Source organism: Phocoena sinus, chromosome 14, assembly GCF_008692025.1.
Source record: "Phocoena sinus isolate mPhoSin1 chromosome 14, mPhoSin1.pri, whole genome shotgun sequence".
NCBI classification, from domain to species: Eukaryota; Metazoa; Chordata; class Mammalia; order Artiodactyla; family Phocoenidae; genus Phocoena; species Phocoena sinus.
Window position 1 is genome coordinate 70,111,990 of NC_045776.1, and position 14,544 is coordinate 70,126,533.

General features: G+C 49.8%; 1 protein-coding gene across 5 annotated transcripts in view; it reads right to left on the reverse strand.

The window, feature by feature from the left end:
• The window catches only part of MYO18B (myosin XVIIIB), a 238,668-nt gene that overhangs the window by 20,340 nt on the left and 203,784 nt on the right, over positions 1-14,544 (reverse strand). For all 5 annotated transcript variants that reach the window (XR_004345504.1, XM_032603528.1, XM_032603530.1 and 2 more), the window contains exons 40-42: positions 14,178-14,308; positions 4,651-4,695; positions 3,257-3,394 (exon numbers count right to left, since the gene is read on the reverse strand). Coding sequence is in view for 4 of the 5 variants with exons in the window: in XM_032603528.1 (XP_032459419.1) it covers positions 3,257-3,394; positions 4,651-4,695; positions 14,178-14,308 (314 nt within the window). In the remaining variant the exon portion in view is untranslated. The remainder of the gene's footprint in view (positions 1-3,256; positions 3,395-4,650; positions 4,696-14,177; positions 14,309-14,544) is intronic.

The window sequence follows — 14,544 nt, forward strand, 5'->3', positions numbered from 1 at the left end:
AGCAAATATCCTGAACTCAACTAAAAGTGAAACAAGAAGACTGCAGTTTAGTAAACCCATGGCATCATTTAAAGTTCTTCTGCAGGAATGTAAAAGAATGAGATAGACTTATGTGGACTGATAGGGAGAGATCTCCATGGTATATTGTTGAGGGAAAGAAGCACTTCGTAAGAATTTAGAGTATAATATACATAAAATAACATCATACCGTTTATGTGTTTTAAAAGCCCACAAAAATGCTATGTATTTGCTACAAGTACATGTATGTTTATAAATACACAGAGAAAGATGTGGAAGGATACACGCCAAACTGAAGACGATGGATACCTTTGGGAAGGGAACTGAGGTTAGGGTGGTAGCCAGGAGGACTGTAGCCTTCTCAGATATATTCTAAGTTCTTAAAAGGTAGAAGGATTTACAGATTATAAAGCTGGAGGTCAAGGAACCTGAACTCTGGGTTAGTCCTTACTATAAGCTTAGGTAAGATATTTCCTTCTGCAGACCACAGTTTTTCCCATTTATATAATGAGAGAATTGGACTAAATAATCTGGTGGTCCCTTCGAACTCAGAAGTTCTAGAACCTTTAAATTGTAAACGTATTCCAAGGACAAAGCTTAAAATTTTCAGGGCTTAATGCCATGGAATCTGGCACTCAGTAGGCACTTAATAAACATCTTTTGAATGGATGCTGAATGTTGAATAAGGATCCTTATACAGTTTTAATATTAGTAACAGGCCAGCTCTTTGCCAGTAAACTCTGCCAGGTGAGCGATCCACCTCCTGGATAAAAGTCAGAGTCATGGCAGTGTGGCAAACACAAATACAGGCTTCGGAGGCGTTCAAACCTGGGTTCAAATCCTGCCTCTTTCACTTACTTGCTGAATGACATGGAGCAAATTTCTGACCCTGAGTCACAGTCAATGATGAGCTGTGACCAATTACAGCTGGTATTTCTGCTCAAGTGTTGATGTTATGGTCAGCTATTCATTCAACAAACATTTATAGAGCACCATCTGTGTGCCAGCCCAAGGGACACCAACATGAAGAAAACTGACAAGGAGCTTATGGTCTCTTCTTGCCTCCTGCCCCACTGCTGCCCTTGGCGCAGGCCCCTCTGCTCTGAACTGCAGCTGGACAAGCCTGAGGACTTGGAGGGGGAGCAGGCAGGAAAAGGGATACTAGGCTCTAGAGAGGGCTGCCTGGAGGCGCTGCCCGAGGTGCAGCTACAGGAACTGGGGTGTGGCCGTCTTTGCCTCAATCAGTTGTTCCCTAACCTCTGGGCCTCAGATCCCTCTTGTGCGACATGGGGGTAATGACATCAGTCTCCTGGAGCTACTCTGGGCATCAAGTAGATACCAACACTAATAAAGCAGCTAATTTTCTTGAGCTCTTTCTAGGTCTCTGAGTGCATCCTCTCATTAACCCTGACAATGATCTACTCACAAGAAAACACGAACAGAGAAGTTAAGCAACTCGCCCCAAACTTATGGTTACCAGGGGGGAATGGTGTGGGGCGGGGAGGGATAAATTGGGAGATTGGGACTGACATATACACACTACTATATATAAAATAGATGACTAATAAGGACCTACTGTGTAGCACAGGGAACTCTACTCAATACTCTGTAATGACCTATGTGGGAAAAGAACCCAAAAAAGAGTGGATACATGTATATGTATAACGGATTCACTTTGCTGTACACCTGAAACACAACATTGTAAATCAACTATACTCCAATAAAAATTATTAAAAAAAAAACAACAAAAATTTGCCCCAAATCTCGCAGCTTCAGAGGAGCGAATGTGGGATTGGAGGCCAGATGCTGTGACTTCAGTCCGTGTACTGAAACCACTGCGGCCTCCCACCTCCCACTCACACGGGTGCCAAGCAACTCAGGGCATAATTCCTTACCATGCAGCCTAATATAATTATAGTTGTGAAACTTGGCTACTATGCTAATGAGCTCTCACATTCCTCCAGTTCTGCTTCTGCTGCCTTATACATTGGCTGATGGGGGAAAACAGAGGTATTCAGTTATCAGGAGAGAAAAAGTCCTCATCATTTGAGTTCATGGAGGACATGACTCTTCCTCCACACAGGTCTTTGTTTTTAATTAAGAGCGGGAATCAGATAAGCTTGCTTTAATTAACTCCCCCAATGTACCCCATTCTCAGAGCCTCCCTTTGATATTTTCGACATCAAACCTTTCAGCCTAAGATTATCAGCAGACATGTGCCAGATATTTGCCATTTCCCGAATATGCCCGAAAGCTTGGCGTGAACTTCCACCTCTTTCTTTTTGTAGAGACAACTCCCTGCTTCAGAGCAAACACGTTTCAAGTCAGGAAGGGGTTGTCTGGGTTCGCGCCATTACTTTGTGATTTTTCTTTCTATCTTATCACATTGGTTCCTCTGTTATCACACAAGCATTTGTGTGCCTTTCATCTTAATTACGCATCTGCTTAATCCATAATTTCTGATTTGTGGCCATTAGCTCCTAATTACAAGAGGGCTGCCCTTGAAAAGGAAAACCACACAAGCTGAGCAGAATGGAGCTGAAAAGCAAGAGGAAAGATGGATTGAAGTCCTACAGAGAAGGCTGAGCCCTGGGGCCCATGTGTTGGAGCAACATTGTTGCCAGTCCTATAGATTTGTGAGGGTCCCATCTCAGGCTGTGGCTGAATTTGTCTCCTTCTATGGTAGGAAAAAAATATAAAATTCTGACACTCAAACAAAGCTGAAATTTCTGAGGAGGAAATCATCCAGCCTAACAGTTTTTATATGGACTCCCCATTAAAAGAAAAACAAAACCAAAAAACTTTAAGTAAATATGTTTATAGAGAAAACTTTAAGTCCAAAACTATCTATAAGTGGAAAACTAGTGGGATTTGCCTTAGATAGAAAACAACTATAATAAACCCACAGCTAGTTTTTAAAATGTTCACCCCCTGCTATTTAAAATCATCTGGAAAACTGTGCTTTAGGGAGGGCTGTATTAGATTCTCATCATTTCACCTGTTTGGAGCAGTAAACACAATTTTATTTCCTGTTTTACAGGTGAGGAAGTGAAGGCTCAGAGAGGGTAACTGGTCTGCCTAAAGTCACATGGCTAGGAAGTGGCAGGGTCATACCTCAAACTGGAACATGCTTGTCCTTGTCTAGGACAGAGGAAATGGAAGACTTGAACAGCAACCTTCAAAGCCTGAGATTCTTTCAGCTATTGGTCATCCAGAGGCAGCAGGGAGATACTCTTACCTGGGGCTGAGGGTACAGCTGCTGACGGCTGACTGTTGAGAGGGGGTCCTCACCCTGTCTGTGGCCAGGGACAGAGTACAACTCAACCAGGACTGCAGACTGCCCTCTGGCTGGGAGCTGAGGATGGAGACGTTATCTCTAGAACCAGAATGCAAGATATCGTCAACATGATGACAACTACAGTAACAGCAATAACTAGATAGTCACCCCTCAGCATGAGCCAGGCATTGTGCTAAGTGCTGACATGTATAACTTTAATCAGTGCTCACAATACTGTCCCTGAGCGATGGGAGCCAGTGCTGCACCTCTTACATAGATGAGAGTAACGGGACTTGGGGAGGCCAGCTTGGGTCTTGACTAAGGTCACCCAATTCCAACGCCCGTGCTGATAACCACTGCTCTTCCTTGGGAAGATAAGCACTCTGATATAGATGCTGAGGTATCTCTAATTTTGGAGTAAAGTTTGGCACTGAATTTCATACCAAATGATATGGTCGTGGAATATGTCAAGTGTGAAGGCCTTAACTCCTCGCCTACCTAAGCTGGAATGTCTTTGGGGACAGAGACTTAACTGTAGGCCCCCTATTTCTGAAAGCAGCACAGGGAAAGGCCTGTGTGGGCCTCTCATTGCTGTGGGTATTCAATGATTATTTTCTGGTTGATAAATTCACTCAAATATATATTATATATAATATATAATAAATTTATACATTGATATCTACACAAATTTGTTTGTTTATAGAGCACTCTATGCCAGGCACCATGGGAAGGAACTATAAACATGAACCCAACATTGACCCTGCCCTCAAGACCCCATTTTAGCAGAGTAGACATCTATATAAATAACCATAAAAGAAAATTATCAATGCTGTAGATAAAGACAAGATAGGTTCTAAGGAGGACAAGGAGGGAGCCTTGATTTGCTTCTTGGAGGCATAAAGGAAGGAATCAAGTAGTGGCAGTTGAGCTACATCTTGTTTGAAGGTAAGGGCTTGGCTACACAGGCCTGGAAGGAACAGCACACACATAGGTACGTAAGGCACGGACGATATGGAAAGCAGGAGTCCCAGGTGGAGGGGGAAGTAAGGGTCAGAATGTGCAGGGCTCAAATGTCAGTCTAAAAAGTCTCTTCTGAGGCAACAGGGAGCCACTGACGGTGCCTGAGGACGGTGGCATGGTAAGTCATGGGCTTCTCTTTGTCTGCGAGAAGCTGGACGGTTCAGTAGTACACCCCCGGGGCTATATGTTATGACCATGGAGTAAGGGCTCTCGTGGGCACTGCGGATAACTCTCAGGTGGGTGTGGATGTTTCTTCTGCAAACTGGACACAGAGGGCCAGGGGCTCGTCTTGGGCTTTGGTGTAATTGGCTCAGTTCTTCTCAGGGTTAACTTACGTCTCTTTTCTGCCACTGCCGCTACAATCCACTGCTGTCTGGACACTAGAAGAAGGCACAAGAAAGAGTCTGTTATCCTTGTGCTGCCAGGGGCTGGGGAAGAACCCAGTCTTTGACGTTAAATAAACTTGGGTTTGAGTCCCACCTCCAACCTTTGCCACTGTGTGATCTTAGGCAAGTCACTTGTCTTCTCTGAGCCTCCTGTGGTCTTTTGTAAAATGTAGCTAATAATCGCCTTCTCCCCCAGAGTTGTGGAGCAGACTGAGATAACCCTTATAAAGATATCAGCATGGTTCTTGGCAAATAAGCAATGTTAATTAAAGGGTAGCAACCATTACCACTCCTCTTGTTTTAGTACAACTAGTACTGCTATTAGTAGCATCATAATTGTCAATGAGCATTTGCTCTATATTCTTTGCGAGTGCTTGCAAATCAGACACGGGGATGCGGTGGTCGGCTTTCCCAGTGCATTCTGGGAAACTCTGAGCTAATTACAACAGTAGCTATTCTCTTGGGAGCATCCCTTGATTCAACAAATACGCATTACACACGATCCCACTAACCACCTTGCCAGTCTCCCTCCTGGAGTTGAGGAAGCTGACACCCTCGTCCAAGGTCACGCAGCTTTGAATCCCCCAGGTCTGTAAGAGCTACTCAGCTCATGCTCTTAACCAGAGTGCAACCACCCAGTGTACGGGTGTAGACACCCAAACCACAAACCTCAGACACCTGAGCCGTCATTTTAATCCTGGTTCCTCAGGCCGGGACCTCCCAGCTTTATTTTTCAGTGAAATCTGGGCAATTCCTTCCCAGAAACCCTGGTCACTTCCTCTGAAGGATGCACCTGCAGCTCCTTGGTCCCTACCCTCAAGGGCCAGTCACTCTCGGGGTCTCTACTAACACCTATTCATCCCCACCAGACTGAAAGAGTCCCTCACAGGCCAAGAACACATCTTATTCGTCCCTTTAGCCCCAGGGCAAAGGCTAGAGCAGAAGTTCTCTCAGAGGATGCCTGGTGAATCCACTAGAAGAGGGGTCTGTAAATGACAGCCATGGGTCAAATCTAACCTACACATCTGCTCCTATAAATAAAGTTTTATTGGAACACAGACACCCCCACTCATTTGCATTCTGTCCACGACTGCTTTTGCTCCACGGTGGCAGAGCAGAGTAGTTGCAACAGAGACCACATTGTCTGAAAAGCCTGAAATATTTACTATCTGGCCTTTTAAAGAAAAATTTATCGACCTCTCCAGTATTAACAAAAAGCACCTTTTGTGAACGACCCCTAGAGAGGCAGAATAATGACCCCACAGATGTGAACATCCTAATCCCTAATCCCAGGAACCTATGACTGTGTTTCCTGACATGTTAAAAAGGGCTGTACAGATGTGGTTAAGGTTAAGGATCTTGAGACAGGGCGGTTATCCTGGATTATTGGGGTGGGCCCAGTCTAATGACTCCAATCCTTAAAAGCAGAGACCTTTTCCCAGATGTGGTCAGAGGGACACGTGGCTATGGAAGAAGAGTCAGAGATGCAACATTTCTGGCTTTGAGGATGGAAGGGGCCACAAGCCAAGGAATGTGGGTAAACTCTAGAAGCTGGAAAAGGCAAGGAAACGGATTCTCCTCTAGAGTTTCCAGAGGAACACAGCTCTGCTGACACCTTGATTTTAGCCCAGGGAGATTAGACTGGATTTCTAATGAACAGAACCGTAAGTTAATAAGCCATAAAATTTGAGCTAATTTGCTATGACAGCAATAGAAAACCCCTGCAATAGAATAAAAGTATCTTTGTGAGTGACCCTAAATCTTCTTGAGGATCTATATAAATTTTTTCTGATTCGGCTTTTAAACAAACTATTTAAAAATACTTAAAAACTTTAACTGAAGTGGACAGTGTGAGTAGAACCAGCTTTTTTCCTGCTGGTGGCCTGAGTCTCTTCTAAGGCTCTATGCACTGGGGCTGCAGAAGGAACACCAGACTGGGAGGAAAGGCAACTGAATCCTCGTGTTCTCACTGTGTGGCCCTGGCCTCCTCTCTTCCCTGTTCGGGGTGTCTGGTGTGTGAAATGAGGCGTTTGAGCCAAGATGCTTGGATGCTTAAAAATTACGTGCAATGGAGAGGATGCACTTAGGCCCCCAGAGCAGGAGTCCTGGGCCTTTTATGAGCATTTTTAAAAAAGATTTATTTTTATTTACTTATTTAGGCTGCACCAGGACTTAGCTGCAGCAGGCGGGATCTTCTTTTTCAGTTGTGGCATGTGGACTGTTAGCTGCGGCATGCGTGCACAGAGTCCTACTCACTGGACCACCAGGGAAGTCCCTATGAGCATCTTTTATGAAGACCATGGAACTTCCATTTCCCCAAATGCACAAACACAGAGCCAAATTTTAGTGCAGTATCTGAGGGTTCAGAGTATAATCTCTAGAACTCGTGTGTGGACACCCCCTCCCTCGACCTACTAGTTCACAGACCCCAGTTAAGGACACTGGTTCCAGCTGACCAACGAAGCTAAAGTGTGGTAGGCAAGGGTCCTGGGAAGCGGAGGGAGGGGTTTGCGTGAACAGGGCTACATCTTCTGAAACGCTCATAGAAAGACAAAAGAACTGAAGGGTCTTGCGGCCCAAGCCGTAGCGTTCAAAACTGTGTGGCATGCGCCTTAAAAACAGAGAGGGTGAGTTGTACCTGGAACAAGGTTTCTCGTGCCCGCAAACAGGGAGGAAGGACAAACACGGGCCGCAGTGGGGGTGGGACTTGAGGCATGATGATAGAGAGGGAGGGGCTTCAGGCCCATTTCCCACCCCAGGAGTCCATGACCCTGATTACAAGAGGGTGCGCCCAGAGATCCTGGTGGGTGCCTGGGCAAGCTAATGTCTCCATAATCCTAAGGCAACTGGCCTTGAACTCTGTAGGAGACAAGGGCTGGGCAGCTGGGCACACTTCCTCACCCACTTCATTGGTTCGATCTTTAACTGAACCCGGCACAGGACTGTCTGCAGAGCACAATGCAACTAACCAAGGTGCAGGCTGGTGTTAATTCAACTGGCACAACTGGACATCTCAAAGTAAATGAGTCTCTAGTCTGGGGGGAAAGAGCCCTTTCAGAAGGGAGCAAATTCAAACACTGAGTCCACCCACGGGGAAACGTCCTCTCTCACTCCGATCGGAGGACGGCTGTACTTCAACCTAAGCTAGAATTTTCTATAGGAGTTTGCTTTGGTGTAAAAGAGGGGATTCTTCTTAAAGGAGTTTAAAACCCACTGACCCTTCCACCACAAGAAAGAGTCTCTGGACTTCAAGCTCCATGAGGCAGATCCACGTTTGCCTGTTCGCGACCATACCTCCTGCCCTAACATGGGAGGTTCTCATCGATGATGATGATGATGATGGTGATGATGATGATGGTGTTGCTTATCTGTTGGGTGGGCAAGCAGAGGCCCAGGAAGGGCAGGTGACCTGTCCATGGTCCTGATCTCCTTGGCAGTGCAGCCAGCACTGGAACATGATATGTGGTGCCTGGTTTTCCCCTCATCTCCTGACATGTGGTCAGTGGTTCTTTCTCTTGCCTTGGTGCATGTGACTTTTCAAGAGGAAGTTGGGCCAGGCACTTGTGGACAGGGGGATAGCTGATGAGCAAGAGAAGTAATTAAATGTCTTCTGTTGTATTCCTTTCAGGGGAGTCTTCGCTAGACAACTCCAGCCTGAATGCAAACATTGCCTGGGACGTAACACATGAATGCACTGGCACCACATCACAGCGACAGACACAAGTTCACCAGAATGACAGGCCAGTTCTTTGGCAGAGAACAAAGACCTTGACAACAGAAAGGGGAAAGACGGGGTACGTCTGACATGACAGCAGAGCTTAGTCACTGGAGGTGTGCGTGATGGGGTCAACCTGGAAATCAAATCCCGGCCCCATCACTTACTGTGTGAGCTGGGGCCAGTTTCTTGACCTCTCTAAGCTCCAGTTTCCTCTTCTGTAAACCGGGGGTGATAATGGTTACCAACCTCAGAGAGTTGTTGTGAGAACTATGTATGTGAGACAGGTGGCTGCATGGCCTGGCACAGAGTAAGTCCTCAGGAAAGACGATCAGCACAATGAGCATGATGGCCTGTAATGCCGGAGTGGATAAAGCAGTTTGGAGCCCTCCTTCCCCACGAACCCCACTAGCTGGGTATCCAGGCCTTCCAAGCTAGAAGGATGCTTAGAAAGACAGGGGTCCTCTGTGGCATCATTTAAATGTGCTATTCTGCATGAGGGCGCTGTGATATAACTTGGATATCTCAGAATAATGGAGAAGTGCTTTAAGCTCTTCCTTCTAAGCAAAATTAGGAGGTAAGAGAGTTGTGGGAAAAGAGACGCGGGCAGTCCCAGAGCCCGTCCTACTGCGTAGCAGGGACCGTTACAGTCTGACCAGAGCCTGGGCCCACTGATGAGTAAGTTAACTCAGAATTATGCCCTCAGTGGCAGCGGCAATCTTTGGTTAGACCCAGATCTTCCTACTTGTCCCGCTGCAGCCTTGTTTCAGCCAAGTTAAAAAGACGTATGTTGGAAAATGTACAACTTACACTCAACACAGCAACAGAGGACTCGTTTCCAGGGCCTTCATCTCAGATGGGGCCAGCTGGCGTGGAGATACTCTTGGCTGACCCAGGAGTCAGGGGTCATCCACTGACCTCTCCACACTCCGCCCCCCACAAACTCCCAGCCAGGGTGATGACAGAGCAGCTGCAGACCCTGGGCCAGGAATAGATGGGGCTGTCAGCTGATGCACCCCTCCCTCCATGAGTAATGAGCCGGCTTCAGGCCTGGGGGAACAGCTTAAAGCATTTCTCCATTAATCTAAGGAGGTTGACGCCACAGTCTAAGTTACACCGCCAGGGGCCCGGTGTAGGCGGGTACGTGTTTAAATGCTGCCGCACTGGCCACCTGGCTTTCTGAGCACGTAGCCACGTTTCCAGCCTGGAAGGCCCGTTACACTCGGATCTAATACCCAACATGGGGAAATGCGACTTTTCATAATTCGAACAAGTCTCCCAAAGAAACTCACCTCCAGCTGAAGCACCGCTCGCTCTCTCTCTCCCAGGGTGGGTTTGAATCCTAATTGAGAGTTCAGTTTGGAGACAGACCTCGGCCCAATCCCTCAGGCTCCAATCCAACCCTCTTTACCCAGGCGATGAGGCAATTAAGAGGGGAGTGCAGGGCTGAGCTGTCAGGATGGGCAGGAGCTCAGGCTGGCCCTGGGGCAGGAACTGGGGCTCTGCTCTGCCCGCGGCTCTAGAACCCAGTGGCGCACTGTGTTTCTTTGTATTGTTGATAACCAACTTAGCTGCGCTGCGGCCAGACAGCATGGTTTGCACGACACCAATCCTCTGAGATTGAGACTTGAGAAGTGCTGAGGCTTCTCTGTGGCCACTTTTCCCCAGTTTCCCCCCACTCCTATGCTATTATTGAAACCCACGCTCTGTGGAAGTTTCAAATCTAAGTTACAAGACAGCGAGTCAGGACCGAGGCCTACTGAGCATGAGGAGACGCTTTCCGAAAACCACCCTGGGCTCAGGGCTGGCTTCACAGGCTTACAGCCCGTGCCCAGAGGGGCCTGTGCTTGGTGTGACACTCTGCTGTGACTGCCTTGGAATTCCGAACCGATTCTGAACAAGAAGCCCCACGTTCTCATTCCACGGTGGACCCACAGATTGTGCCCGTCAATCCTGCCTGGGGTTCTGGGGCGCTTCACGGGGACACGGTGGGCTTCCATGGGCCACTTCGAAAGGGGAAGACAGGTGGGAGAGAGGGAAGTAGCAAGAGGAAGAGAGCCTTTCTTTCCCACTGATCTCACTCGGGCACACTGGTCAACCCTCACTTCCTAGAACATTCCTCATTTGCCCTGACTCACTTTTCTCCAGAGCTCCCGCGTTTGGCTCCTTCTTTTTTTTTTTTTTGCGGTACGCGGGCCTCTCACTGTTGTGGCCTCTCCCGTTGCAGAGCACAGGCTCCGGACGCGCAGGCTCAGCGGCCATGGCTCACGGGCCCAGCCGCTCCGCGGCATGTGGGATCTTCCCAGACTGGGGCATGAACCCGTGTCCCCTGCATCAGCAGGCGGACTCTCAACCACTGCGCCACTAGGGAAGCCCTGGCTCCTTCTTTTAATCCAGGTTTCAGTTCAGTTCTTCCTCTCAGAGAGGCCATGTCTACCTCCCGTGTTATTCATCAGAGCTCTGCGTTCTCTGTCTTCGTAATTCCTACTGTATCCCAGCATTTTATTTGTCAGCCTGTCCACTGTATTCATGGGCGGGGGCACACACACACACACACACACACACACACACACACACACACACGCTCGCCCATCACAATGTGGGCCCATGAAGGCAGAGACCATTCCTGTGCTCTCCTCCCTCACTACTCCCTCAGGAATTTAACTTTCGCCTGACCTCGGGCAAGTTACTCAATCTCCCTGTATCTCTAACATGATAACAAGAAGCAAGTGGAATAAGACAGACACTCGGCACAGTGTCTGGTGTGGAACAGGCAGAATCAGTCCCATGAATGAATGAATGGAACTAATGACGGCTGAGCCCCTGCCAGATAAAAGGTACTAAACCTGGGTTGGATTTTTTTTTTTTTTTTTTTTTTTTTTTTTTTTGCGGTACGCGGGCCTCTCACTGCTGCGGCCTCTCCCGCTGCGGAGTACAGGCCCCGGACGTGCAGGCCCAGCGGCCATGGCTCACGGGCCCAGCCACTCTGCGGCATGTGGGATCCTCCCGGACCGGGGCACGAACCCGCGTCCCCCGCATCGGCAGGCGGACTCTCAACCACTGCGCCACCAGGGAAGCCCTGGGTTGGATTTTTTCACTTACTTCTTATTATCAACCCATCTTACAAATGAAGAGACTGACGCTCAGAGAGGTTGAATAACTCACAGAAGGTCACGCAGACATAACCGCTGGATCCCTGACTGGAAATCAGGCTGGTTGAAACGCAGCGTCTGCGCCCTCCCCAAGCTGCCTCCACTTCCAGTTGCAAGAACCCCATGCATCGCCTGGGCTCTTCCAGGTACAAGATGCATTTCTTCACACCTGGGGTTCTATGATCATTTCACCCCTCGCACAACCCTGAGACGCAGGTGAGGGCCCCTCCAGTGTCGGGAAGTGTGAGTCAGGTACTGGGCAGACGCTGGAGATTCGGACGAGGAAAAGGCACCAAACGTCCAGCCGAGACGAAGATGTAAAGCCCCAGAGACAAAAGATCATGAAAATGCAGACAGAAAGCTAGGGTTCAGATTGGATCCCTGGGGGCCCAGGGACTAGAGCTCAGAAAAGCTGGATGGGAACCAGGGGGTGAGCACGAGGCTTGTCACCTGGAGCAAAGACAGATAAAAGTATCTCCTATTAGGAGGAGGGTGCAGGCAGGGTCCCTTTAAGGCCTGAGGGGATCCCTTATAAACAGAGACCGGAGCGATGTCTGTAACCACCTGTGACCTCACTGCCAGGACCTCATGCGCCAGGTGAGAACCTGCTCCTTGTTCTTTGTCACACCTTCTGTCCAGCGTGTCCCTGCACCTCCAAGCCCGGACTCGCTGCCTCTTTCCAATCTTGTTATTTTTAGAACTTTTACTGTTTATTAGAAAAGCGATCTATTGCTACGCAAGTAAACATGGTTTAAAAGTGTTGCTCATTCACACACACACAAAAGAACACAAAATACTAGTATATACAGCCATTAACTCCCATTATGATTAATGCAAAAGTCCTAGCGTTTCTATTAACGGAGAGGCCAGCCAAGCATCGAGCAGGTAATACTGACGCCAGGGGTTTGTAATTACAGATGTTAGTTGTGTTATGACACTGATAAAACTGGAGGAGGGGAGGCGGAGGGGGTTCTTGAACGTGACCCTGAGCTGGAAGCAGCTGCGGCGTCAGTATTAGCCATTTCACCAGCAATTTGGCAGCTGTGGAAACTTGCAGGGCGTGGGAGAAATCCTTACAATGTTTGCGTGGGAGCCACTTTTGTACAAACTGAGGACGTTTGAGATAAAGCCCTTGATTTAGAGGCTAGAACACGGCAAGTCCACTGGGTCTCTGTCACACTGACGCTGAGAATGAACATCTTCATGGGAAAGTCAGAGGCTGCACGCTGCCGAGCAGCTGTCACCAGCCCGGGACCGCATCAAGGAGAGAATGTGCTCACGGCCTCCTATCGGGGTATAAAGTACATGACTCATGCGAGCGAAACCTCCCAAAGAGGCCGCGAGTGCAGCTAGGGACGTGTGTGCATGCTCCTTGCAGAAATGTGAGAAAATCTACATAAGCCTGAAAAAAATAAAAATTTAGGTCATCAGTAATGCCTTCCCAATGTATTAGAACGTTGGTGTGTTTCCTTCCAGTCTTTTTTCTGGCCTGGGCGTGGTCAGCTCTAAAACAGACGCCTGGTTCTTCCCACGGGCTGGACCACAGCCCACACACAACTCTCTCTCCTCCCCTGCTGCCCGGCTCACCCACACCTCCCGCCAGTCGGCAGCTGGCCCTGCCCACACCCCAGTAAGAGGTGGCTGGCTGGTCCCGGGAGGAACCACACCTGACGGGTAACTCGGGGCAACCCGCCCCTCACCGTCTCATTGTCTGCACAAAGAAAACGTCTCTCCCTGTCGCCCAGGCTTTGCTGCAGAGGCTGAGATGGAGGTGGACACGCCACAGCAAGACGGGCAGCTATGATTTCCAGAGACATAACGTGTCAAGGCTACAGAGGGAGCTCAGGGCGACAGGACACCACGGGCCATCCGCAGGGCGACAGCCAGGACTGTGTGCCCGCCGGGACACCTCCAACCACTCCCAGCGGGGCAGCCCACTCGTGGCCTGTGCAGCCTGAGACTGGGCTGGAGGGGGCGGGAGGCGGCCTATCCGTCTTCGGAGGGAGGAGAGAAGCCCTGACACTGAAGCTGAGGGCCAGCGCTCTAATCTCGCACCCTTGGCCAGCTGCTGCCTCTGTGAACTTACACTCATTACCCTGTGCAGACACGGCCACACTCCTGCAGCACCTACACGCCCCGACGCTGGTCACCTAGTGACTCACTCCAACCTCACTCACAAGCGACGAGGCAGGGAGTGGGTGGAGTATACGGGGTCAAAAGGGGTCAACTCTTGGCCATTTCATGTGGTTTGCCCAGTAGTGCCATGTCCACTTTACCGATGAGGGAATTAGGCCCAGACTGGATGTGTGACCTGCCCGAGATCACACACTGGAGGACACTTTGCAGCCATTCCTCCAGACCGTCTCCCCAGAGGCTCGGCGAACCGGGCTCTAGGCGTTTGGCGGTAACACGGAGACGTCACCACCAGCGGGGAAGCATCCTGCCTCTGCTCGCCTGAGGCGGCCAGTTATTCCTCCCACGCCCCGGCGCGCCTGAGTCCCCGGACCCCCAGACCTGAGAGGGGCAGCACTGCCCACCGGAGGCTGCAGAGCTCCCCAGGGTGCAGCCCACCTGCCACGCCCAGCCCCAGCCGCCTCCTGGCAGCTTACCTCTCCGTGTCGCTGTCGCTGGATACCACCTCTTCCAAGGCTGCCTGCAGGTCGGCGATCCGCCGGATGGACGTCTCCAGGTCTGTCTGGAGGGTCTGTCTCACTGCGGCGAGCTCCTCCACGTACTTCTCCTGGAGACAGAGACCACAGCACACGCTGGCCTTGGGCGAGACCCCCACCCGCCTACGAGAGCTCTGGGGAGGAGCCTGGCGCTCACTGGGACCCTGTGACGTGGCGTGTGCCCACGAGGGGCTCTCTCTATGGACAGGCTCGTGGACCCTCAGATGCTCTGGATTTTACAGAGGAGGAAGTGGATGCCTGGGGGCTCCAGGGCACGGCCCCGCACGGACCTCACTCACCCACACGG